This window comes from Oncorhynchus clarkii, chromosome 10 (genome assembly GCF_045791955.1).
Source record: "Oncorhynchus clarkii lewisi isolate Uvic-CL-2024 chromosome 10, UVic_Ocla_1.0, whole genome shotgun sequence".
NCBI lineage: Eukaryota > Metazoa > Chordata > Actinopteri > Salmoniformes > Salmonidae > Oncorhynchus > Oncorhynchus clarkii.
The window spans coordinates 6,828,578-6,856,438 of NC_092156.1; the positions used below are offsets into that span (position 1 = coordinate 6,828,578).

Here is a 27,861-nt window from a genome sequence, read left to right on the forward strand (position 1 = left end):
AGAGGTGGTGGGTGTGAGTGATGGAGAGAGAAAGAGAGAGGTGGTGGGTGTGAGAGATGGAGAGAGAAAGAGAGAGGTGGTGGGTGTGAGAGATGGAGAGAGAAAGAGAGAGGTAGTAGGTGTGAGAGAAGGAGAGAGAAAGAGAGAAGTAGTAGGTGTGAGAGAAGGAGAGAGAAAGAGAGAGGTAGTAGGTGTGAGAGGAGAGAGAAAGAGAGAGGTAGTAGGTGTGAGAGGAGAGAGAAAGAGAGAGGTGGTGGATGTGAGAGATGGAGAGAGAAAGAGAGAGGTAGTGGGTGTGAGAGATGGAGAGAGAAAGAGAGAGGTAGTGGGTGTGAGAGATGGAGAGAAAGAGAGGGGTGGTGGGTGTGAGAGATGGAGAGAGAAAGGGAGAGGTGGTGGGTGTGAGAGATTGGGAGAGAAAGAGAGAGGTGGTGGGTGTGAGTGATGGAGAGAGAAAGAGAGAGGTGGTGGGTGTGAGAGATAGAGAGAGGTGGTGGGTGTGAGAGATGGAGAGAGAAAGAGAGAGGTAGTAGGTGTGAGAGAAGGAGAGGGAAAGAGAGAAGTAGTAGTTGTGAGAGGAGAGAGAAAGAGAGAGGTAGTAGGTGTGAGAGGAGAGAGAAAGAGAGAGGTGGTGGATGTGAGAGATGGAGAGAGAAAGAGAGAGGTAGTGGGTGTGAGAGATGGAGAGAGAAAGAGAGAGGTAGTGGGTGTGAGAGATGGAGAGAAAGAGAGAGGTGGTGGGTGTGAGAGATGGAGAGAGAAAGGGAGAGGTGTGGGTGTGAGAGAAGAGAGAGGTGGTGGGTGTTAGAGATTGGGAGAGAAAGAGAGAGGTGGTGGGTGTGAGTGATGGAGAGAGAAAGAGAGAGGTGGTGGGTGTGAGAGATAGAGAGAGAGGTAGGTGTGAGAGAAGGAGAGAGAAAGAGAGAAGTAGTAGGTGTGAGAGGAGAGAGAAAGAGAGAGGTAGTAGGTGTGAGAGGAGAGAGAAAGAGAGAGGTAGTAGGTGTGAGTGATGGAGAGAGAAAGAGAGAGGTAGTAGGTGTGAGAGAAAGAGAGAGGTAGTGGGTGTGAGAGAGGGAGAGAGAAAGAGAGAGGTAGTAGGTGCGCGAGAAGGAGAAAGAAAGAGAGAGGTAGTCGGTGTGAGTGATTGAGAGTTGGGGAGAGCCAGGGACATGTAGAACGAGGCCCACTCTTGTGTCAGCCCTATATTAGCCTATGTCCAGCCTTGTGAGGGGATACAGAGGTAGAACAAAACGAGAGAGGTGGGAGCTTCTTAGTCCTCCCCCCTAACTCCTCCCCCTAACTCCTCCACTAACCTCCTCCCCCTAACTCCTCCCCCTAACTCCTCCACTAACCTCCTCCCCCCTAACTCCTCCCCCTAACTCCTCCCCCTAACTCCTCCACTAACCTCCTCCCCCTAACTCCTCCCCCTAACCTCCTCCCCTTGGGAACACCCTCTTATAGGCTTTTACTACTTTTATCTCACGTCTATAGACATCAGACATGTGTGTGCCTGAGGAATGATGCAGAGTAAACAGCCATTAGCCCTCCGAGAGAAATAATTGATCTTTTGGATTTCTGTTGCTTTTGTTGTTTGGAGTTGACAGAAGCTAGTGTGGGGATGAGTCACGAGAGAGCTAGGGACGATTGATGAGCATTACGGGCAGACAGAGGACTCTATTGTGATCCCTGCACCACAGCTTCCGTTAGTCCTTTCAGTTTCACCCCAAATGCTGCTTAAACACCCTCAGGCTCCTTCAAACTGCACACAGACATAACAAAATGGCATCCACAAGTTCACCTGACTCAATTCCAAAATCCCAAAGTATCCCTTTAAAACTGCAACTTATTTGTTGAAGCCCCATGGCATAATGTGTAGAATTGCAGGAAACGAACTCTCAGACATAATAATAATTTTAAAAAATCTGTTGTCGAGAGGGAGGACCGCTAAAATGTTTTGCTCAAAAATGTCCCTTACGGCCTCCAAAAGGCTAGGGCCGGCTCTGACTGTATGTGTGGGTAGGGATGTGCATAAGCAGACCCGCGAGCCACTGTGGCCCCTCATGAGTTCAGATTTTTCAGTGCCCCCCCCACCCCCATCAAAGTTGCCCATCCCTGAATTAGCCCATAAACCAGTGATATTCAAACTTTTTCAGCGGGAACCCCATGTTTTTTCTGCTAGAATTTCTGGGAACCCCAAATCGAATGACGACCTTAATTTCAATCAATTTTTACACATTTTTTTATATTTTTATACCTTAAATTCATTGTATTTTCATCTCTTATCAAAATAAAAATAAACCAATAAATACTTGTACTTAATAAAATAATATTTTTCTATTTATCTTTAATTAAAAAAACATTTGTATATTGTCCCATAAAATAATATTTTGCGGATCCCACTGTAGTTTCCCGTGACCCGGACTTTGAATATCACTGCCGTAGAGGGAATCGTCTTCTACACACCGATTTGTGGACTGTATATGTGTGTTTGTGTGTTAGCTCATTCTAACCACTAACCACTATACCCCAACCCACTACCCCACTATACCCCAACCTACTACCCCACTATACCCCAACCCACTACCCCACTATACCCAACCCACTACCCCACTATACCCCAACCCACTACTCCACTATACCCCAACCCACTACCCCACTATACCCCAACCCACTACCCCACTATACCCCAAACCACTACACCCCAACCCCACTATACCCCAAACCACCTACCCCACTATACCCCAAAACCACTACCCCACTATACCCCAAACCCACTACCCCACCATATCCCAAACCCACTACCCCACTATACCCCTACCCCACTACCCCACTATATCTCAAACCCACTACCCCACTATACCCCAAACCCACTACCCTACTATACCCCAAACCCACTACCCTACTATAACCCAAACCCACTACCCCACTATACCCCAAACCCACTACCCCACTATACCCCAACCCACTACGCCACTATACCCCAACCCACTACCCCACTACCCCACTATACCCCAACCCACTACCCCACTATACCCCAAACCCCCTACCCCACTATACCCCAAACCCACTACCCCACTATACCCCAAACCCACTACCCCACTATATCCCAAACCCACTACCCCACTACCCCACTATATCCCAAACCCACTACCCCACTACCCCACTATATCCCAATCCCACTACCCCACTACCCCACTATACCCCAAACCCACTACCCCACTATATCCCAAACCCACTACCCCACTATACCCCAACCCACTACCCCACTACCCCACTATACCCCAAACCCACTACCCTACTATACCCCAAACCCACTACCCCACTATACCCCAACCCACTACCCCACTATACCCCAACCCACTACCCCACTATACCCCAAACCCACTACCCTACTATACCCCAAACCCACTACCCCACTACCCCACTATACCCCAAACCCACTACCCCACTACCCCACTATACCCCAACCCACTACCCTACTATACCCCAAACCCACTACCCCACTATACCCCAACCCACTACCCCACTATACCCCAACCCACTACCCCACTACCCCACTATACCCCAACCCACTACCCCACTATACCCCAACCCACTACCCCACTACCCCACTATACCCCAACCCACTACCCCACTATACCCCAAACCACTACCCTACCGTATTACCTACACTGGTCATTGTCCTTCTCTCCTTGGCAGTATATCCAGCTGCGGCGACAGATGGTAGAGTATGGCTGACCAAAACAAAGCAGATCTCTGTCAGTTCGCATCCCTCCCTGTTAGCTGGCCACTAGCGAGTCATCTAGCCAGAGGGGAAGGTTGGGATTGGCCAGATGTAGGGGGAGGGGAAGATAAGTTGTTTTGACATTGAAGGTACTTTATCGATGAAGGAGTGTAGTGTTATTTATCCTTATTTCACAAGTTAAGTTGACTGTTTTACAGAAACAACCTGGGGAAGAATGCGCCAATTGGAAGCTGGGGATGATTAGGTGGCCATGATGGTATGGAGGCCAGATTGGGAACTTAGCCAGGACACCAGGGTTAACACCCCTACTCTTACGATAAGTGCCATGGGATCTTTAGTGACCACAGAGAGTCAGGACACTCGTTTTAACATCCCATCCGAAAGACAGCACCTTACACAGGGCAATTTCCCATTCATTGCCCTGGGGTATCGGGATCTCCACAGACCAGAGGGAAGAGGGCCCCCTACTGGACCTCCAACACCACTTCCAGCAGCATCTGGACCAAACAGGACCGGCCCTGCTTAGCTTCAGAGGCAAGCCAGCAGTGGGATGCAGGGTGGTATGCTGCTGGCAGGAGGAGTTAGGTGTGAAATCAGTATTTATGTCTATTAATGTTGTCTGTGTGTTTGAGGATAGGCATATACCTGTGAGAGGTACAGTATCATTAGTTAAACATGGTGTTTTATGTATTCAAAAAAAAATTGCGGGAATAAGCAGGTGATTTCGTGACTCAATGTGTTCACGACCTATACTGAGAGAGCGAGTTGGAGGGGGGATTTTGTTTCTTGGGTACCCAGTCCATGGCTCCGAGAACAAAGAAATAACAAATCCCACTTGGATATCTGGGTAGAAGAGGAAATGAAGGCAAAGTAATCTATTTAAAAAAAAAAAAAATGTATATATATATATATTTTTTATATATATATATATATATATATATATATTTTTTAATCAAGGGGCTGAAGTCATCATAGGCAGTTTGGAATGTTAGGCTTGGCTATGACTCACAGATTACTTGCTCTGATTCTGGAAGTGGACTGTAAGCTGTGATCTGATTCTGGACGGGTTCTATAACCCGTCTTATGTGGTTTAGGGGAAGGAGATTATGCTGCAAAATGAATCTGGGAAATGGATCTGTTCCAAACTATAGAGAGAGAGAGAGAGAGAGAGAGAGCACTGAGAAAGATTAGACAATAAATTAGAGTGAGCAATCTCCTCCCTTCTCAATCAAATGAAAGCTGACATGGAAAGATAACAGGAGTGATTTATGCCTAGACGTCACTGGATAGGCAGGGCTGGTTAGGGGTAGAGTGTAGTGTTGGGCTGGTTAGGGGTAGAGTGTAGTGTTGGGCTGGTTAGGGTATTTCTTATTGTTGTTGCGTTATCGAGAAGGAACCTGCAAGTGAGCATTTCGTTGGACGATGTATACCATGTGTATCCCGTACATACAACTAATACAACTTGAAACTTGAGTGTTGTGTCGTGCTGGTTAGGGTAGGTAGGGGTCTCCAACCATGTTCCTGGAGAGCTACCCTCTTGTAGGTTTTTCGCTCCAACCCCAGTTCTAACTAACCTGATTCAGTTTATCAACCAACTAATTATAATAATCAGGTGTGCTAGATTCGGGATGGAGGGACAATTTACAGGATCCGGGTTAGAGAGTCCTGTGGTAGAGTGTAATGTTCCTATGTTCTCGACTGGAAAAAGACTTACAAAATCTCCAGGCTGAGTAAGACTTAAAAAGTACCATGTTCTCGTTGTACTTGTGAGGATCTGATTAGAAATAGAACAGAAATATAAATGCAACATGTAACAATTTCAAAGATTTTTACTGAGTTAGAAATTAATTTAAAAGGGAATCAGTCAAATTCATTAGGCCCTAATCTATAGATTTCACATGACTGGGAATACAGATATGCATCTATTGGTCACAAATAACTTTTAAAAAAAAGGTAGGGGGTGTGAATGATCAGAAATCCAGTCAGTATCTGGTGTGACCACCATTTGCCTCATGCAGTGTGACACATCACCTTCGCATAGAGTTGATCAGTCTGTTGATTGTTGGCCTGTGGAATGTTGTCCCACTCCTCTTCAATGGCTGTGTGAAGTTGCTGGATATTGGCAGGAACTGGAACCCGCTGTCGTACACGTAGATCCAGAGCATCCCAAACATGCTCAATGGGTGACATGTCTGGTCAGTATGCAGGCCATGGAAGAACATGTTCAGCTTCTAGGAATTGTGTACAGATCCTTGCGACATGGGGCCGTGCATTATCATTCTGAAACCTGAGGTGATGGCGACGGATGAATGGCACAACAATGGGCCTCAGGATCTCATCACGGTATCTCTGTGCATTCAAATTTCCATCGATAAAATGTAATTGTGTTCGTTGTCCGTAGCCTATTCCTACCCATACCATAACCCCACTACCGCCATGGGGCACTCTGTTCACAACGTTGACATCGGCAAACCGCTTGCCGACATGACGCCATGGTTTGCGGTTGTGAGGCCGGTTTAAAGTACTGCCAAAATTACGTTGGAGGCGGGTTATGGTAGAGAAATTCACATGAAATTATCTGGCAACAGCTCTGGTGGGGTGGACATTCCTGCAGGCAACATACTAACTGCGTGCTCCCTCAACTTGAGACATCTGTGGTATTGTGTTGTGACAAAACTACACATTTTAGAGTGACCTTTTATTGGCCACAGCACAAGGTGCACCTGTGTAATGATCATGCTGTTTAACTTCTTTGGGACTGGGGGGCAGTATTGAATAGCTTGGATGAATAAGGTGCCCAGAGTAAACTGCCTGTTACTCAGGCCCAGTTGCTAATATGTGCATAGTATTAGTAGATGTGGATCGAAACCACTCCGAAGTTTCTAAAACTGTTTGAATGATGTCTGTGAGTATAACAGAACTCATATGGCAGGCAAAAACCTGAGAAAAAAATCCAACCAGGAAGTGGGAAATCTGAGGTTTGTAGTTTTTCAACTCATGCCCTATCGAAGATACAGTGGGATATTGGTCATATTGCACTTCATCAGGCTTCCACAAGATGTCAACAGTCTTTAGAACCTATCCATAGGCCTAATGGACACATGTTCAAACTCGCACACTTTTGATAAACTTAAAAAGGTACAATCTGTAGTTGCTACATCCATTTTTTGATTTATAAATGACACATATTAATGTAAAGATAGAATTTAATCGTAATATTGTATGTAGTAGAAAACCCACATAAACAACCCATAAAGTCCAATTTAACACCCATATATGGCCAGCTGTATCATTGATTTACGCTGCAACAGATGTCGTTCAATTGGTCACATACATTTTTGTCTTCTTCTAATGCCCTCTTAAGGGGAAAGTAATCTAAAAGTAGCTGAATGTAATCAGATTACGCTACAGCATTTGGGTAATCTAAAAGTTACGTTACTGATTACAGTTTTGGACAGGTAACTAATAACTGTAACAGTTTACATTTAGAAAGTGACTTACCCAACCCTGACAATCAGAATGGAAAAGGACCCATTGAAACCACTTAGAATGTATGTGTTGCCATCCTAGGATCACTCACTACTCATAAAGCACCCTAGGATCACTCACTACTCATAAAGCACCCTGGGATCACTCACTACTCATAAAGCACCCTAGGATCACTCACTACTCACTACCCATAAAGCACCCTGGGATCACTCACTACTCATAAAGCACCCTGGGATCACTCACTACTCATAAAGCACCCTGGGATCACTCACTACTCATAAAGCACCCTAGGATCACTCACTACTCACTACCCATAAAGCACCCTGGGATCACTCACTACCCATAAAGCACCCTGGGATCACTCACTACCCATAAAGCACCCTGGGATCACTCACTACTCATAATGCACCCTGGGATCACTCACTACTCATAATGCACCCTGGGATCACTCACTACCCATAAAGCACCCTGGGATCACTCACTACCCATAAAGCACCCTAGGATCACTCACTACTCATAAAGCACCCTAGGATCACTCACTACTCATAAAGCACCCTAGGATCACTCACTACTCATAAAGCACCCTAGGATCACTCACTACTCATACAGCACCCTAGGATCACTCACTACTCATACAGCACCCTAGGATCACTCACTACTCATAAAGCACCCTGGGATCACTCACTACCCATAATGCACCCTAGGATCACTCACTACCCATAAAGCACCCTAGGATCACTCACTACTCATAAAGCACCCTAGGATCACTCACTATCCATAAAGCACTCTGGGATCACTCACTACTCATAAAGCTCCCTAGGATCACTCACTACTCACTACCCATAAAGCACCCTGGGATCACTCACTACCCATAAAGCTCCCTGGGATCACTCACTACTCATAAAGCACCCTAGGATCACTCACTACTCATAAAGCACTCTGGGATCACTCACTACCCATAAAGCATCCTAGGATCACTCACTACCCATAAAGCACCCTAGGATCACTCACTACCCATAAAGCACCCTGGGATCACTCACTACCCATAAAGCACCCTAGGATCACTCACTACTCATAAAGCACCCTGGGATCACTCACTACTCATAAAGCACCCTGGGATCACTCACTACTCATAAAGCACCCTAGGATCACTCACTACTCATAAAGCACCCTAGGATCACTCACTACTCATAAAGCACCCTGGGATCACTCACTACTCATAAAGCACCCTAGGATCACTCACTACTCATAAAGCACCCTGGGATCACTCACTACCCATAAAGCACCCTAGGATCACTCACTACTCATAAAGCACCCTAGGATCACTCACTACTCATAAAGCACCCTAGGATCACTCACTACCCATAAAGCACCCTAGGATCACTCACTACTCATAAAGCACCCTGGGATCACTCACTACTCATAAAGCACCCTAGGATCACTCACTACTCATAAAGCACCCTGGGATCACTCACTACTCATAAAGCACCCTAGGATCACTCACTACTCATAAAGCACCCTAGGATCACTCACTACCCATAAAGCACCCTAGGATCACTCACTACTCATAAAGCACCCTGGGATCACTCACTACTCATAAAGCACCCTAGGATCACTCACTACTCATAAAGCACCCTGGGATCACTCACTACTCATAAAGCACCCTAGGATCACTCACTACTCATAAAGCACCCTAGGATCACTCACTACTCATAAAGCACCCTAGGATCACTCACTACTCATAAAGCACCCTAGGATCACTCACTACTCATAAAGCACACTAGGATCACTCACTACCCATAAAGCACCCTAGGATCACTCACTACTCATAAAGCACCCTAGGATCACTCACTACTCATAAAGCACCCTAGGATCACTCACTACTCATAAAGCACCCTAGGATCACTCACTACCCATAAAGCCTCCTAGGATCACTCACTACTCATAAAGCACCCTGGGATCACTACTCACTACCCATAAAGCACCCTAGGATCACTCACTACTCATAAAGCACCCTAGGATCACTCACTACTCATAAAGCCTCCTAGGATCACTCACTACTCATAAAGCACCCTGGGATCACTACTCACTACCCATAAAGCACCCTGGGATCACTCACTACTCATAAAGCACCCTAGGATCACTCACTACTCATAAAGCACCCTAGGATCACTCACTACTCATAAAGCTAAATGTAGAGCTTTTATTATTCAAAAACATAAATTACCATCAAATATCGTCATAAATTTGAAGAAATACAATTATATGATATTTTGGCCATATCGCCCAGCCCTAATATCACCCATGGTTGGGTCATTGTTTTCCAAGTTACTAAATGTTAACTTTGTCTTTCTTTTTTTATCAAGACATTTCAGTTCAAGTGATATGTTGCCGTTCTTCTGCCAACACTGGAAAATGGCAATATATACCCTAAAGGGTTAGTGTGCTTTTAGGTTTGGCTGTAAACTGTCATAATCAGCAGAACTGTAGATTTCTTTTCTCGGGATCCCTCAGGCAACAGGCCAAGAGCACTGCAAAGCGCCTTAAAGCAAGCAACCAATCAAGTGGGCTTAATTCTGTGCTTTTTTTTTTTTTAAATATCACCAACATCTCTCTAGTTTAGGAGGTTTAGAATATAACTTGTTTTTTTTGTGTGTGTTTGTCATAGACAAACACATTCAGTAGGGCTACCATCAGACAAAGAGGGCTTGGTGTGAACTATAAAGTCACTACCAGGGCCCCCATGCTCTGGCAGTGGAATTAAGGCCCTAGAGAGGAATGAAGGCCCTGAAACAGAGGGTCTGTGTCCCAAATGGGACTCTAATCCCTATATAGTGCACTACTTTTGCCCAGAGCCCCATGGCTGCCATTTGGGACACACTAGAGTAGTAGGCTTTATATCCAGAGCAGAGGGGTTAAGTATGTAAAGATGGCTGTGATGTGTGTTACACTGTATGGTCTCCTCTCTGTGAGGGTATAAATAAATTAAACCCTGTAGTCAGACAGACACAGGCCTGTGGAAACAAAACAAAACAAGCTTTCAGAGCAGGAGAAAGCCAATGAGCAGCCAGGGACATGACGTCAGCTTAAGACAGATAGGCGTGGTCCAGCCCCGGCCTGAAGCTGTTGGATGCCATGACAGTCAGTGATCACTGGTGTTAGAAGATCATGGGAGTTATCCCACCTCTGACCTCTATCGTTGTGTGAATCATCATGAATGACTAACTGTGCATTCCAATAGCCTCCTTAGTTTTCCTGGTTCAGCATAGAGTATGTTATCTTGATTTTCCTAGCTAACCTAGCTGCTGTGCAACTCAATATTTCTTTGTTTATCATGACGAGCTATGTAGGTTATACCAATATAAAACGTTGTTTCAGCCAGTAAGGGAACACATGGCGAAATGAACATATGGCACGGCCAAGTTTTCAAATCTGCCAATAGAAGTCATTTACAAGATAAAAATACTGTTTTAATGTAAACTGAATATTGAAAATATGAAAATTCTGTTTTAAGGTAAACTGGATATTATAAATATATGATACAACTGCAACACCGAGCCATTCCTGTTCCTATTTTTTCCCCTCTCTGTCTCCTAGGTGACAGAGTCGAACGAGGCCTTGTCCAACGAGGAGAGGAACCTGCTCTCTGTGGCCTATAAGAACGTGGTGGGGGCGCGGCGCTCGTCCTGGCGCGTCGTCTCCAGCATCGAGCAGAAGACCTCGGCGGACGGCAACGAGAAGAAGATGGAGATGGTGCGCGCGTACCGCGAGAAGATCGAGAAGGAGCTGGAGACCGTGTGTCGGGACGTGCTCAACCTCCTGGACAACTTCCTGATCACGAACTGCAACTTCCTGACCACGCAGCACGAGAGCAAGGTGTTTTACCTGAAGATGAAGGGCGACTACTACCGCTACCTGGCCGAGGTGGCCACGGGCGAGAAGAGGGTCGGCGTGGTGGAGTCCTCTGAGAAGTCCTACAGCGAGGCCCATGAGATCAGCAAGGAGCACATGCAGCCCACCCACCCCATACGCCTGGGTCTGGCCCTCAACTACTCCGTGTTTTACTACGAGATCCAGAATGCACCTGAGCAGGCCTGCCACCTGGCCAAGACCGCCTTCGATGACGCCATCGCTGAGCTAGACACCCTGAACGAGGACTCCTACAAAGACTCTACCCTCATCATGCAGCTGCTACGAGACAACTTGACACTGTGGACGAGCGACCAGCAAGACGACGAGGGTGGCGAGACCAATAACTAGAGAGTCCCTAAAGAGACCTCAGTGTCCTGTTTCAGCCAATACACACAACACGTCCACGCGCTCACAAATGACAACAAACAAAAATTAAACAGTTCTTAGAAATTTTAAAATTTTGGCTGGTGGAACTTTTAGCCAATTTTGCCGATGAACAGCAGCTGCAGTTCTTTATTTTTCCCAACGAATATAAAAAGTGAAGAAACAATTTAATTAAAAAGAGGAGTAGGACAGGAGATGAGTTTAGTTTCTAGTATAGTTTTTAAAAAAAATAATAATAATATATAAACCCCTCCCTTCTTGATTGCCTCTGCAACTTTGTCAAAACACCACTTGAGAATGAAGAAGGTCTGTGGTCTGTGGTCAGTCAGTCAGTGAGTCAGTCAGTCAGTGAGTGAGTCAGTCAGTCAGTGAGTCAGTCAGTGAGTCAGTCAGTCAGTTAGTCAGTCAGTCAGTGAGTCAGTCAGTCAGTGAGTCAGTGAGTCAGTCAGTCAGTGAGTCAGTCAGTCAGTGAGTCAGTCAGTCAGTGAGTCAGTCAGTCAGTGAGTCAGTGAGTCAGTCAGTCAGTGAGTCAGTCAGTCAGTGAGTCAGTCAGTCAGTGAGTCAGTCAGTCAGTGAGTTAGTGAGTCAGTCAGTCAGTGAGTCAGTCAGTCAGTGAGTCAGTCAGTCTGTGAGTAGAGTGTGGCTGTTAGAGACGACACCCTCACGCTGGCATGGAGACCGGCATGTTATGTCGTTAGCTACATGAAGTGGAGCTGCTTATTTAACTTATGTGGTAAGGGAGGAGGAACATTCAAAATTGTAAGGGGCGATCGACGCTTGTGCATAAAATAAAATTAATATATAGAATATAATAATAATTAATCACCTCGCAAAAAAAAAATAAAGAGTTGCAAACAGTTTCCTGATAGGGTGAAAGAGCTATGGTATCTCTAGCCAGACACCTCAGACTTACCACCATGGGAATCTAGAAGTATGCCTCACACTGTAATGGTAATCGTTGAGCGAAGTCAGTTATTGTTTGTGGTTATTGAACATAACCCAATGTTTTGTTCCCATGGTCTCAGCAATTGGTTTTGACCCAGTCATCTAGAGTACTGTAACGAACTCAGGAGGAAACAAGTACAGTCCTCTCATGCACTGATACGCTACACAGTCATCTAGAGTACTGTAACGAAAGCAGGAGGAAACAGACCGCCAGTACAGTCCTCTCATGCACTGATACGCTACACAGTCATCCAGACTAGAGAACTATAACGAAAGCAGGAGGAAACACACCGCCAGTACAGTCCTCTCATGCACTGATACGCTACACAGTCATCCAGACTAGAGAACTATAACAAAAGCAGGAGGAAACACACAGCCAGTCCTCTCATGCACTGATACGCTACACAGTCATCCAGACCAGAGTACTATAACGAAAGCAGGAGGAAACACACCGCCAGTACAGTCCTCTCATGCACTGATATGCTACACAGTCATCTAGAGTACTGTAACGAAAGCAGGAGGAAACAGACCGCCAGTACAGTCCTCTCATGCGCTGATACGCTACACAGTCATCTAGAGTACTGTAACGAAAGCAGGAGGAAACAGACCGCCAGTACAGTCCTCTCATGCACTGATACGCTACACAGTCATCTAGAGTACTGTAACGAAAGCAGGAGGAAACAGACCGCCAGTACAGTCCTCTCGTGCGCTGATACGCTACACAGTCATCTAGAGTACTGTAACGAAAGCAGGAGGAAACAGACCGCCAGTACAGTCCTCTCATGCACTGATACGCTACACAGTCATCTAGAGTACTGTAACGAAAGCAGGAGGAAACAGACCGCCAGTCTTCTCATGCACTGATACGCTACACAGACTCAAAACATTTTCAAGTACACGGTTATCATTATTGTTACTCACCCCTTACCGAGGTTGTCAAGGGTGCCATATTATTAGAATATCAAAAATATGCTAATACAATGAAAATGAAAACGCTAAAACGTACCAAATTAAATTATTTTGTAGAGGGGATCATTTGATATCGTTAAGGCAACAGAATTTTGCCCTAAATTAATGTAAATTTATGTTTACAATAATTAGTTATTGTAGATCTCTGAAATGACACACAGTTGACTGGAACCACGCGCTCCACGATACACCTTTCTTTTGGGCGCTGGCCAATATATAAAAACAGTTTTGTTTTTCTTCTTTCTGTTAACCTTTTTAATTGTCAATAAATACGTTTGTCATACTGTTCCTTGAGTGTAAAACGATAACTACTCCAATAGCAGGGTAGCCTAGTGTTTAGAACGTTGGACTAGTAACCGGAAGGTTGCAAGTTCAAACCCCCCTACCTGACAAGGCACAAAGCTGTCGTTCTGCCCCTGAACAGGCAGTTAACCCACTGTTCCTAGACCAGTTAACCCACTGTTCCTAGGCCGTCATTGAAAATAAGAATTTGTTCTTAACTGACTTGCCTAGTTAAATGAAGGTTAAAAAAAATATATATATATATATATTCTCCATATTATAATACTGTGCATGCTGGTGACGTATTTACCTACATTAACTTGACTGCCTTACTATGAACTTATACTGTAGACGTGATGTAATTCATATGAACATGAAATGACTGGATTTCAATCTGATTTATTTTCTATTTATACTTTATAGTGGATTTGTTTGAACATTTATTTTCATCTTTGTTTTTCTTTTCTCCATTTGCTGGAAGTACACTATACCAAAAACAGTGACTGTTAACATTAAATCGATCTGTAATGGACATTGCTATTGTGACATGCAATTATTTTATTTGGTTTCTACTAAACAAGGGGAGGCATGACAGGAGGGTAGGGGAGGCATGAGGGGAGGGGAGGCATGACGGGAGGGGAGGGGAGGCATGAGGGGAGGGGAGGCATGACGGGAGGGGAGGGGGGGCATGAGGGGAGGGGAGGCATGAGGGGAGGGGAGGCATGACGGGAGGGGAGGGGAGGGTAGGGGAGGCATGAGGGGAGGGGAGGCATGACGGGAGGGGAGGCATGACGGGAGGGGAGGGGAGGCATGAGGGGAGGGGAGGCATGAGGGGAGGGGAGGGGAGGCATGACGGGAGGGGAGGGGAGGCATGAGGGGAGGGGAGGTGAGGCATGACGGGAGGCATGAGGGGAGGGGAGGGGAGGCATGAGGGGAGGGGAGGGGAGGCATGAGGGGAGGGGAGGGGAGGCATGAGGGGGAAGGGGAGGGGAGGCATGAGGGGGAAGGGGAGGCATGAGGGGAGGGGAGGGGGAGGGGGAAGGGGAGGCATGAGGGGAGGGGAGGCATGACGGGAGGGAAGGGGAGGGGAGGCATGAGGGGAGGGGAGGGGAGGCATGATGGGAGGGGAGGGGAGGTGAGGCATGAGGGGAGGGGAGGCATGACCCGAGGGGAGGGGAGGCATGAGGGGAGGGGAGGGGAGGGGAGGTGAGGCATGAGGGGAGGGGAGGTGAGGCATGAGGGGAGGGGAGGGGAGGTGAGGCATGAGGGAAGGGGAGGCATGACCCGAGGGGAGGGGAGGCATGAGGGGAGGGGAGGTGAGGTGAGGGGAGGGTAAAGAACCAAAACACCAGTGTTAGCTTGACCTTTGACATTACCATCTGGTGTTTTTGTCATAGTGACATATAATGATCACATTGTATAATAGTGGATTTATTTACAGTATCTTAATAATGACCTTTCTGTCAGTGCTTTTAAATGTCATTATGTCATTATTATTATTGCAGTGAGATAGCCAAGGTAAAACAGTGTTTTGTTTTTCTTACGTAGGAATTCACCCATGGACCTGGTATCTTAATGTGAATCATGTAGTTGTGACTCAACAGAAAAATAATAACAGTTATAAAATTACAACAATAATTCAACTGTAATTTAAATATTACAAAGATTTTCAAAAGATATTTCAGTGCTGCTGTTGTTAGATTCATATCAGCCATATAGGTGTTTGGCCTTTTGCGATTAGTTAGGTGAAATTAGATCTAAGATTACCTCTGGATGACAGAAAGAGAAGACGACCTTCATGCTGGATCAGAGCCTGTCCCCTATTCACCGACACCCCTATCCAAAGTCAACAGCATTATCTATCTGCCTGAGTAGAATGGAGTCAGTAGGGTATCTGTAAGCAGATTGTGTTCATTACCTAGAGTAGTTATTGATTTTGGTATCAGGGTTGGTTCCTCTACAGTCAATGGAAGGCAGGGGAAGTAAATCAATCCTTGATGAAGCACTAGAGGATTCCGGTACAGCACGGCCTATACAGCTGACTGGTGGACAGACATGTCTGCTTCAGAGAACAGGAGGGCTGCATATAACCCATCACATAGGCTTTCAGCAAATAACCTAGGCAGTACATGCCCAAGGAAGTCAATGAACAAGGCAGTAAATGAACAAGGCAGTAAATAACCAAGGCAGTAAATGATTAAGGCAGTAAATGACCAAGGAAGTAAATGGTTAAGGCAGTAAATAACCAAGGCAGTAAATGATTAAGGCAGTAAATGACTAAGGCAGTAAATGACCAAGGCAGTAAATAAATAAGGCAGTAAATGACCAAGGCAGCAAATAACCAAGGCAGTAAATGACTAAGGCAGTAAAAGACCAAGGCAGTAAATGACTAAGGCAGTAAAAGACCAAGGCAGTAAATGATTAAGGCAGTAAATGACCAAGGAAGTAAATGGTTAAGGCAGTAAATAACCAAGGCAGTAAATAACCAAGGCAGTAAATGACTAAGGCAGTAAATAACCAAGGCAGTAAATAACCAAGGCAGTAAATAACCAAGGCAGTAAATAACTAAGGCAGTAAATAACCAAAGGCAGTAAATGAACAAGGCAGTAAATAACCAAGGCAGTAAATAACTAAGGCAGTAAATAACCAAAGGCAGTAAATGAACAAGGCAGTAAATAACCAAGGCAGTAAATGACTAAGGCAGTAAATGACCAAGGCAGTAAATAACCAAGGCAGTAAATAACCAAGGCAGTAAATGACTAAGCCAGTAAATAACCAAGGCAGTAAATAACTAAGGCAGTAAATGACCAAGGCAGTAAATAACCAAGGCAGTAAATGACCAAGGCAGGAAATAACTAAGGCAGTAAATTATTAAGGCAGTAAATGAACAAGGCAGTAAATGAACAAGGCAGTAAATAACTAAGGCAGTAAATAAACAAGGCAGTAAATAACCAAGGAAGTAAATGACCAAGGCAGTAAATAACTAAGGCAGTAAATGACCAAGGCAGTAAATGACTAAGGCAGTAAATGACCAAGGCAGGAAATAACTAAGGCAGTACATTATTAAGGCAGTAAATGAACAAGGCAGTAAATGAACAAGACAGTAAATAACTAAGGCAGTAAATGAACAAGGCAGTAAATAACCAAGGCAGTAAATGACCAAGGCAGTAAATGACCAAGGAAGTAAATAACTAAGGCAGTAAGTGACTAAGGCAGTAAAGGAACAAGGCAGTAAATAACCAAGGAAGTGAATGACCAAGGCTGTAAATAACCAAGGCAGTAAATGACTAAGGCAGTAAATTATTAAGGCAGTAAATGAACAAGGCAGTAAATGAACAAGGCAGTAAATAACCAAGGCAGTAAATGAACAAGGCAGTAAATAACTAAGGCAGTAAATGACTAAGGCAGTAAATGAACAAGGCAGTAAATAACCAAGGAAGTAAATTACCAAGGCAGTAAAGGACTAAGGCAGTACATGACCAAGGAAGTAAATAACTAAGGCAGTAAATGACCAAGGCAGTAAATGACTAAGTCAGTAACTGACCAAGACAGTAAATAACTAAGTCAGTAAATGACCAAGGCAGTAAATGACTAAGGCAGTAAATGACCAAGGCAGTAAATAATCAAGGCAGTAAATGACCAAGGCAGTAAATAACCAAGGCAGTAAATGAACAAGGCAGTAAATAACAAAGACATTTAATATTTTCCAGATAAAACTACATAACCCCTTTTTACCCACTTGACTAGCAATGTATCAGGTGTGTATTCCTCTAAATATCCACCATCTCCTCAAATGATGACAATGAAATACATAGTCAACCATTTAAAAAGACTAGACCTACTGATGTGACAAAGACTACGACATGAAATGACACAAACTCATCCTCACTTGACAATGTACAGAGCCATTTATTTTCTCAAAAAAGTCCTTTCGGAAGATGAATTCTCATGCCCTGTTCTCCTGTTTAAAGCTTTAGCCAATGGTGGCCGGGCTGTTCTCCTGTTAAAAGCTTTAGCCAATGGTGGCCGAGCTGTTCTCCTGTTTAAAGCTTTAGCCAATGGTGGCCGGGCTGTTCTCCTGTTTAAAGCTTTAGCCAATGGTGGCCGGGCTGTTCTCCTGTTAAAAGCTTTAGCCAATGGTGGCCGGGCTGTTCTCGTGTTAAAAGCTTTAGCCAATGGTGGCCGGTCTAGAGCACCAGCACTCACCAATCTAGTTGCTGTTTCTAGGACTTGAGTAGACACCCCCCGCTCTCAGCAGCAGACTTCCTCGTTGTAGGGCTACTGTACCAGACATCCCGTCTCCCTGGAGATAACGGCTGGTATGTTGCTGTCTCCTTCCGTCTGGCTGTCGCAGGAGCTGAAATGGTTTTCTGTTGAAACACAAATATACAGTTGAAAGAAATAATCTATTGGCCCAATTCCATGCTTCGAAATGCACCAAGTGTAATATTCATGTTGTATTAATTTGTGAAAGTACAGAGTAAGTCAAAAACAGTTTGATTTACCCTTTACCTTTCATAAACATACAGTAATGTGAAGGGACTGTGGATGATCATCACATAACAAACTGCTCATCCTCAGCCACTTTCTCAATACCATTTGATGTTCATTAATTAACTTCAGCTCCACACACAGGTCTCCCCCCATTCAGGTGTTACTCAGAGACAGACAGGTCTCCCTCCATCCAGGTGTTACTCAGAGACAGATAGGTCTCCCTCCATTCAGGTGTTACTCAGAGACAGACAGGTCTCCCTCCATCCAGGTGTTACTCAGAGACAGACAGGTCTCCCTCCATTCAGGTGTTACTCAGAGACATACAGGTCTCCCTCCATCTAGGTGTTACTCAGAGACAGACAGGTCTCCCTCCATCCAGGTGTTACTCAGAGACAGACAGGTCTCCCTCCATCCAGGTGTTACTCAGAGACAGACAGGTCTCCCTCCATCCAGGTGTTACTCAGAGACAGACAGGTCTCCCTCCATCTAGGTGTTACTCAGAGACAGACAGGTCTCCCTCCATCCAGGTGTTACTCAGAGACAGACAGGTCTCCCTCCATTCAGGTGTTACTCAGAGACAGACAGGTCTCCCTCCATCTAGGTGTTACTCAGAGACAGACAGGTCTCCCTCCATCCAGGTGTTACTCAGAGACAGACAGGTCTCCCTCCATCCAGGTGTTACTCAGAGACAGACAGGTCTCCCTCCATCCAGGTGTTACTCAGAGACAGACAGGTCTCCCTCCATTCAGGTGTTACTCAGAGACAGACAGGTCTCCCTCCATCTAGGTGTTACTCAGAGACAGACAGGTCTCCCTCCATCCAGGTGTTGCTCAGAGACAGACAGGTCTCCCTCCATCCAGGTGTTACTCAGAGACAGACAGGTCTCCATCCATCCAGGTGTTACTCAGAGACAGACAGGTCTCCCTCCATCCAGGTGTTACTCAGAGACAGACAGGTCTCCCTCCATTCAGGTGTTACTCAGAGACAGACAGGTCTCCCTCCATCCAGGTGTTACTCAGAGACAGACAGGTCTCCCTCCATTCAGGTGTTACTCAAAGACAGACAGGTCTCCCTCCATTCAGGTGCTACTCAAAGACAGACAGGTCTCCCTCCATCTAGGTGTTACTCAGAGACAGACAGGTCTCCCTCCATCCAGGTGTTACTCAGAGACAGACAGGTCTCCCTCCATTCAGGTGTTACTCAGAGACAGACAGGTCTCCCTCCATTCAGGTGTTACTCAGAGACAGACACTACTTTACAGCAGGACTGACCTGCCCTCTTCACAGCAGACCTCACCTGTCCCCTTCACAGCAGACCTCACCTGTCCTCTTCACAGCAGACCTTATCTGTCCTCTTCACAGCAGGACTGACCTGTCCTCTTCACAGCAGACCTTACCTGTCCTCTTCACAGCAGACCTCACCTGTCCTCTTCACAGCCGACCCTCACCTGTCCTCTTCACAGCAGACCTCACCTGTCCTCTTCACAGCAGACCTCACCTGTCCTCTTCACAGCAGACCTTACCTGCCCTCTTCACAGCAGGACTGACCTGTCCTCTTCACAGCAGGACTGACCTGTCCTCTTCACAGCCGACCCTCACCTGTCCTCTTCACAGCAGACCTCACCTGTCCTCTTCACAGCCGACCCTCACCTGTCCTCTTCACAGCAGGACTGACCTGTCCGCTTCACAGCAGACCTCACCTGTCCTCTTCACAGCAGGACTGACCTGTCCTCTTCACAGCAGGACTGACCTGTCCTCTTCACAGCAGACCTCACCTGTCCTCTTCACAGCAGACCTCTCCTGTCCTCTTCACAGCAGACCTCTCCTGTCCTTTTCACTCAATTTTCTCTCCTGATCAAATGGAGGCGGGGTGTGTGATGGGTATTGGTGAGAACATGTCTGTTACTGTTACACCCCTCCCAGCAGAAAAAGACTGCATACATAATCATGTCACAAACCAATAGTAAGAATATTTCTAGGGAGTTTTTCCTAGCCACCGTGCTTCTACACCTGCATTGCTTACTGTTTGGGGTTTTAGGCTGGGTTTCTGTACAACACTTTGAGATATCAGCTGATGTAAGAAGGGCTTTATAAATACATTTGATTTGATTTGATTTGGCTTGTTTAGGAAGGTGACACTTGTCCTCTTGTTTAGGAAGGTGACTACTGTCCTCTTGTTTAGGAAGGTGTCTCCTGTCCACTTGTTTAGGAATGTGACTCCTGTCCTCTTGTTTAGGAAGGATGACTCCTGTCCTCTTGTTTAGGATGGTGACTCCTGTCCTCTTGTTTAGGAACGTGACTCCTGTCCTCTTGTTTAGAAAGGATGACTCCTGTCCTCTTGTTTAGGAAGGTGACTCCTGTCCTCTTGTTTAGGAACGTGACTCCTGTCGTCTTGTTAGGAAGGTGACTCCTGTCCTTTAGTTTAGGAAGGTGACTCCTGTCCTCCTGTTTAGGAATGTGACTCCTGTCCTATTGTTTAGGAAGGATGACTCCTGTCCTCTTGTTTAGGATGGTGACTCCTGTCCTCTTGTTTAGGAACGTGACTCCTGTCCTCTTGTTTAGAAAGGATGACTCCTGTCCTCTTGTTTAGGAAGGTGACTCCTGTCCTCTTGTTTAGGAAAGTGACTCCTGTCGTCTTGTTAGGAAGGTGACTCCTGTCCTCTTGTTTAGGAACGTGACTCCTGTCCTCTTGTTTAGGAAGGATGACTCCTGTCCTCTTATTTAGGAAGGTGACTCCTGTCCTCTTGTTTAGGAAAGTGACTCCTGTCGTCTTGTTAGGAAGGTGACTCCTGTCCTCTTGTTAGGAAGGTGATTCCTGTCCTCTTGTTAAGGTGACTACTGTCCTCTTGTTAGGAAGGTGACTCCTGTCCTCTTGTTAGGAACGTGACTCCTGTCCTCTTGTTAGGAACGTGACTCCTGTCCTCTTGTTTAGGAAGGTGACTCCTGTCCTCTTGTTAGGAAGGTGACTCCTGTCCTCTTGTTTAGGAAGGTGACTCCTGTCCTCTTGTTTAAGAAGGTGACTCCTGTCCTCTTGTTTAGGAAGGTGACTCCTGTCCTCTTGTTTAGGAAGGTGACTCCTGTCCTCTTGTTTAGGAAGGTGACTGGTTCTGTGATCTCAGACAGCTCTGCTGGAGTGGATCCATCTGATCTTGGGAGAGAGGGTTCACTTTGGGCCCATAGGATTGCTGATGGTGCAGTCTTTCTCAGAGGCATCCTGAAATCAATTTGCACCGGAGTGATTTTGTCCAATGTGGTGAGTGAGTTCAAGGAGGAACGTATTTGTTTAGTGATTGCGAAAGGTACGTCATCTGTGGACGCTGGTTGACTGCAACTTTCCTCTAACTGACAGGTACTGTATGTCACTGACAGTGAACAGGTATACATTACAGACAGTGAACAGGTAAACATTACAGACAGTGAACAGGTGTTGTAGCTCTATGTCTTCTGCTAAATGTAGTTAGAGTTATATTGGTGGTTGTACGATGCATTCCAAAAATGCTAAAAAATCCCTAAAATGTGACAGAGCCCATCTTTAACTGGTACTGTATGTAGATACAGAGGTAATGCATCTGAGAACAGTGGGGAGGGGGGAGGTTAGAGGGATGAGGGAAGAGGATAGAGGGATGAGAGGGATGATAGAGGGAAGGGGGAGGATAGAGGGAGGTTAGAGGGATGAGGGAGGAGGATAGAGGGATGAGAGGGATGATAGAGGGAAGGGGGAGGATAGAGGGAAGAGGGAGGATAGAGAGAAGGGGGAGGATAGAGGAAGGTTAGAGGGATGAGGGAAGAGGATAGAGGGATGAGAGGGATGATAGAGGGAATGGGGAGGATAGAGGGAAGGGGGAGGTTAGAGGGAGGTTAGAGGGATGAGGGAAGAGGATAGAGGGATGAGAGGGAGAATAGAGGGATGAGAGAGGAATGAGAGGGATGATAGAGGGAAGGGGGAGGATAGAGGGAAGGGGGAGGATAGATGGATGACAGGGATGATAGAGAGAAGGGGGAGGATAGAGGGAGGTTAGAGGGATGAGGGAAGAGGATAGAGGGATGAGAGGGAGAATAGAGGGATGAGAGAGGAATGAGAGGGATGATAGAGGGAAGGGGGAGGATAGAGGGAGGATAGAGGGAAGGGGGAGGATAGAGGGAAGGGGGAGGATAGAGGGATGAGAGGGAGGATGGAGGGATGAGAGGGAGGAGGGGGGAGAGGGGAGGAAAGAGGGAAGGGGGGAGGATAGGGGGAGGATATAGGGATGAGAGGGAGGATAGAGGGGTGAGGCAGGGTGAGGGAGGATAAAGGGATGAGGGAGGGATGAGAGGGACGATAGAGTGATGAGGGGGAAGATTGAGGGATAAGGGAGGATAGAGGGAGGAGAGTGGAGGATAGAGGGAAGGGGGAGGGATGATGGGAGGATAGAGGGATGAGAGGGAGGACAGAGGGAGGAGAGGGAGGATATAGGGATGAGAGGGAGGATAGAGGGATGAGAGGGAGGATAGAGGGATGAGGGGAGGATAGAGGGATGAGAGGGAAGATAGAGGGAGGAGTGGAGGATAGAGGGAGGATAGAGGGATGAGTGGAGGATAGAGGGATGAGAGGGAGGATAGAGGGATGAGTGGAGGATAGAGGGATGAGAGGGAGGATAGAGGGATGAGAGGGAGGATAGAGGGATGAGGGGAGGATAGAGGGATGAGATGGAAGATAGAGGGATGAAGGGAGGATAGAGGAAGGAGAGGGAGGATAGAGGGAGGAGGGAGGAAGAAGAGGAAGCAGCCAATACCCCCACACCTACCTTGTCACAACAACTGATTGGCTCAAACACATTAAGAAGGAAAGAAATTCCACAAATTAACTTTAAGAAGGCACACCTGTTAATGGAAACTAAACCTCGTGAAGCTGGTTGAGAGAATGTCGAGAGTGTGCAAAGCTGTCATCAAGGCAAAGGGTGGCTACTTTGAAGAACACAACACTTTTTTGGTTACTACATGATTCCATATATGTTATTTCACAGGTCTGATGTCTTCACTATTATTCTACAATGTAGAAAATAGTTTTTTAAAAAACAATAAAAAAACATGGAATGAGTAGATGTGTCCAAACTTTTGACTGGTACTGTACATGAACTGAATTTGCTTGTCAACAACAGCCAGTCATATTTATTATAATATGTTTGTATCCTGTAGCCTAATCTGTCTACTGTTACCATCAATCTTATACGTTCTAACAACTGATCTGCAATTTCCGATAGAGCTTTGATAGCTTCCAATTTAATTAACTAAACATGTCCATTAATAATTGCATAATAACAGAAGGCTACAACAACAATAAACTGAAGTTAATAAATATTTATTATTTGCCAGCTCCAGGTAGGCTACACAAGTGGCACACATTCATTTGCAACGACTCCAGTGATATCATCATTTCAACATGTGTATTGTCTCAAATGGTAGCCTACCATGGCATATAAATTAATAGGTTATTTGATGGCCAACAGAGGCAATTGTATCATTCTCCACATTTAATGCCTGTTTCATTGCGGACTAACATTATCTGCAGTGATGATTGTGGGAGTTAGCTAGCTAACTAGCTAGCTTTCCGCCAGCAATTTCAATGTAGCTATCTAGCTAGCAAATGGCATGTATAATCAACTTCATCAATCAGATGGTTAACTAACTAGCTAGCAAATATTTGCATCTAAAGCTGCCTGATAAAGCTAGCCAGTTGATTGTAAAGCTAGAGTGAATGTCAGAAGCCAGCTAGCTAACACAATAAATCATATCATGTAATGTAGTGTAGTGAAATGCTTGTAGTGTAGTGAAATGCTTGTAGTGTAGTGAAATGCTTGTAGTGTAGTGAAATGCTTGTAGTGTAGTGCAATGCTTGTAGTGTAGTGAAATGCTTGTAGTGTAGTGAAATGCGTGTAGTGTAGTGAAATGCTTGTAGTGTAGTGAAATGCGTGTAGTGTAGTGAAATGCTTGTGCATTTAGCGCCTGTCAATGCAATGGCTGGTCTGGAGTTTGTCTGAAATGTACCATTTATTTAACATGATAAGCAAACTACTGTCATGCGTTTTCACAACAAAACATATTGATGAACACATAAAAGAGATGATTACTTTAATTTACCTGGGGAGCTACTTCCTGAGATTTGATTGATGGAACAATCCAGCCAATGGTGAGGCATTTGTGGTTTTGACAGAGGGAACTGATTGGTCAAGAGTAAAAGGTCCTGCCCCCAGAGCGCAAATCACATCTTCATTTGCGACCATCTTTATACAAACTTACAAAACGTTTATACAAGTTTACGAATCTCTTGGTAACGTGACAGAACTCTGAGCGCAGATTCAAAATCTGCAAGTGTATTTTTGATTCACAGCCGAATATTCATACTCGTAAATGAACTTGTAATAATTCTGAAAATAAATTATACTTGCAAATCTTATTAAATGTGTTCAAATGTCAAGTTAAAAGTTTTAAATCTTTCACACATCATGATACAAGCTCGCAAAATTAAATTACACATTGTACTTTCAACACTAATCTCACGACAAAATTCTAAATACAATCTCACATAGTTCTGTCATTATTATAATCCCATACATTTTTACCCTCTTCTCACACATTTTTACCCTCTTCTCACACAAGCAGAGTGTAAGGGAGTTATACTCCAGTCAAGTAGGTGGCAGTAATGCAACATTTATTGGATGCCAACCACTGTTAAAACCGAAATATAAGAAGAAGGACAAAGAAGGACGATGATAGAGGTTCCGCTCGTGATGTTAAATTGCAGGCGCAGAACCTCTATCATCGTCCTTCTTTGTCCTTCTTCTTCATTTTCGATGAGGTTTTAACAGTGGTTGGCATCCAATAAATGTTGCATTACTGCCACCTACTTGACTGGAGTATAACTTACACTTTGCTTGAGGAAAAAAATGAATGAAAAAATAAATAAATAAATAAAACCCCACCCTACTCTATTTAAATCTATTTAGTTTTACTTCAGGCCAACAACCTGAAAGGATGGGACATCACCACTTAACACACCCTGTGACTCTGATGTCAAGTCTCGCACACCCAAATACCTCTCTGCAGCTGCCACCACAACCTCTGTTTTCTACGACTTCCATTCCATCCCTGCAGTATAGTTGATAACCATCGCTATAAATGCTAAAAATCCAATCTGACTCGAACATATATCCTTTGTTGGTTTATTCCTCTGTACTGGTACAGATCTACTACTCACACCACTCCTCTTAGGATCCCTCCCCCTTGACCCATCTTCCTCTACTTTCTTCACTGCCTCAGCATATGACGACTTCTGCTCTACTCTAAACCTGGAAACCTCAACCTGCCTCTCTCACAGGGGACGTCTCTGACCCTGGAAACCTCAACCTGCCTCTCTCACAGGAGACATTTCTGATCCACAGCCCCATGGGAACCCCTTCAATTAACACATACCACTACTTTCCCCAATGCTACACACTCCTTTGTCTCATGCCCTTCTGCACACTTCTCACACCTAGGAACCTCCCTCCTGCACACTGCTGCCACATGCACAATAGCTTGACACCTGAAACAACGTAATGTATTCGGCACAAAAGCTGGTACAGGATAACTTATATATCCTAACATCAAAACTCAAAAGAATAAACAACAACTCTTCTGTTTCATCACTCACACACCTGTCTGCACTGCACTGCACCAAACATTCCCTCACATGCTGACCACACCGCTCGCATCAAGTGCGAGAGCGTTGCAAAGTAAATGTAGACATACATGTTATTCAATTATTGCACCCACGCTGCTCGCACGCGCCAATGAGCTTCTGCGTTGCCAAGGGGATAAAACAGAATTCAGTTCTATTTCTGACGCTGAACCCAGAGCAAGTCCTGCCTCTCCCATCTCCTCATTGGTTTATAGAAGCATACGCCATCTCCTCATTGGTTTATAGAAGCATATGCCATCTCCTCATTGGTTAATAGAAGCATATGCCATCTCCTCATTGATTTTTAGGAACATATACCCACGTGGGTGATTCGCACCTTAGACTGGTTGCTAATATCAAGTCTGCAAGTCTGCAAGTCCAGACTCCCGTCAATTCATTGGTTCTCACAACAAACATTCTTCCCCTACTTCCTGTAAACAAAAGCCAACGTGGGGGCTTGAAAGATGGATGAGGAGAGATTTATTGTTGAAGTAGAGAAGTACTCATTTTTATATGGCCCGCCTTCAAAATTCTACAAGGATCCAACTAAAGAAGATGCGTTATAGAGAGAGATTGCAAAGACCATGCGCATTTCAGGTGAAGTATGACAACCCAATGTTCATCCCCCGTAAAAAAACGGACTAGCTAGCGTCAGCTGAATGTGAATGACGTGTGCTGTATGCTTTTTTTAAATACGGAAATCCTCTGAAACCAACAGTCATGTGAGCAAATTGTCACGAATCCCGCTTCCTGAGTCTGTGTTTGCCTGTGTTTCTGTCCTGGAGTGAGTTTCCGGTGTCCTGGAACGCACCCTGTCTGGTTGCCGGGCGAATTAGCTTGTTGGGAGATCGATGTTCACCCGCCCTGATCATCACCTCTCCCCTTCAAAAGCTCTGACCTGACATCCATTCCCTGCCGGATCGTTAGCCATGAACAGTATGTTGTGCCATAGTATCAGCCTCAAGTTGGATAGAATTTGTTTTGTTGTTTTTTACGTATTGCTTGCCTTGAACTTACCTCTGTTTGTTCTGTCTTCAGTTACTCACCCGGATCATTTACCCCATTCCCGCCTGGTCGTCGGAGGATTCCGCTACCCCATTGGATCCACCTATTTACTCCCATCAACTCACCACCGCTACCCGCTACACCACCTGGATATATCTACCCATTCACATTCACTTGTAAATAAATACTCACCTTCTTCCTACTCTCCTTGTCCTGGTCTGCTTCTGGGTTCGATTTTGAAGAATCGTGACACAAATTTGTTTGAAAATTACTAGTATTTCCATTTTTCAAATGTTCATGTTTGTATTGTTCATTGTTGAAATAATGGTGGAATTATACAATAGGTTTAAAGTGTAGAATGAATACAGAAAACAAATGTTGTCAAAGTTGAACTTACAGTCCCATGTTGACAAACAATCAGGTAGAAGGATTTTGCAACTACACACACACACACACACACACGTAGTGCATCTAAGTAGACCTAGCTTCAACCATTCTGTCCTGGAAGTCAATTCAGCCTTCCACAGAGGTGAAATACTGTCAGTTTCCCTGACAGAAACTGCCTCCTGACCTGCTCTGTTGGCCTGGATGGCTATGCCTCTCATGCCTCACCTCATCCCCGCCCCACCCTGCTGTCGCCACATCTTCACATCACCAGGCTTTATGAGGAAGTTATGGAGGATGCGCATTGCAACCACTAGGGCAGTGGTTCTCAATCCTGGTCCTGGGGACCCAAAGAGGTACACACCTGATTCAAATTATCAAAGCCTTTTGATGAGTTGATGATTTGAATCAGCTGGGTAGTGTTAGGGAAAAAAACTAAAAATGTGCTCCCCTTTGGGTTCCTAGGACCAGGATTGATAACCAGTGCACCTGGGTATCGACCTTGCTTGGCAGTAGGTTTATTTTTTTTGGTAGAGGATCCTCCATATGGCCGCAAG

General features: G+C 45.3%; 1 protein-coding gene across 1 annotated transcript in view; it reads left to right on the plus strand.

The window, feature by feature from the left end:
• LOC139417955 (14-3-3 protein gamma-1-like) overlaps positions 1-12,287 on the plus strand; it is a 27,055-nt gene extending 14,768 nt beyond the window's left edge. Inside the window, exon 2 of the mRNA XM_071166977.1 lies at positions 10,832-12,287. Within this exon, the coding sequence (XP_071023078.1) occupies positions 10,832-11,494 (663 nt within the window). The 3' untranslated portion in view covers positions 11,495-12,287. The remainder of the gene's footprint in view (positions 1-10,831) is intronic.
• The last annotated feature ends 15,574 nt before the right edge of the window (positions 12,288-27,861 follow it).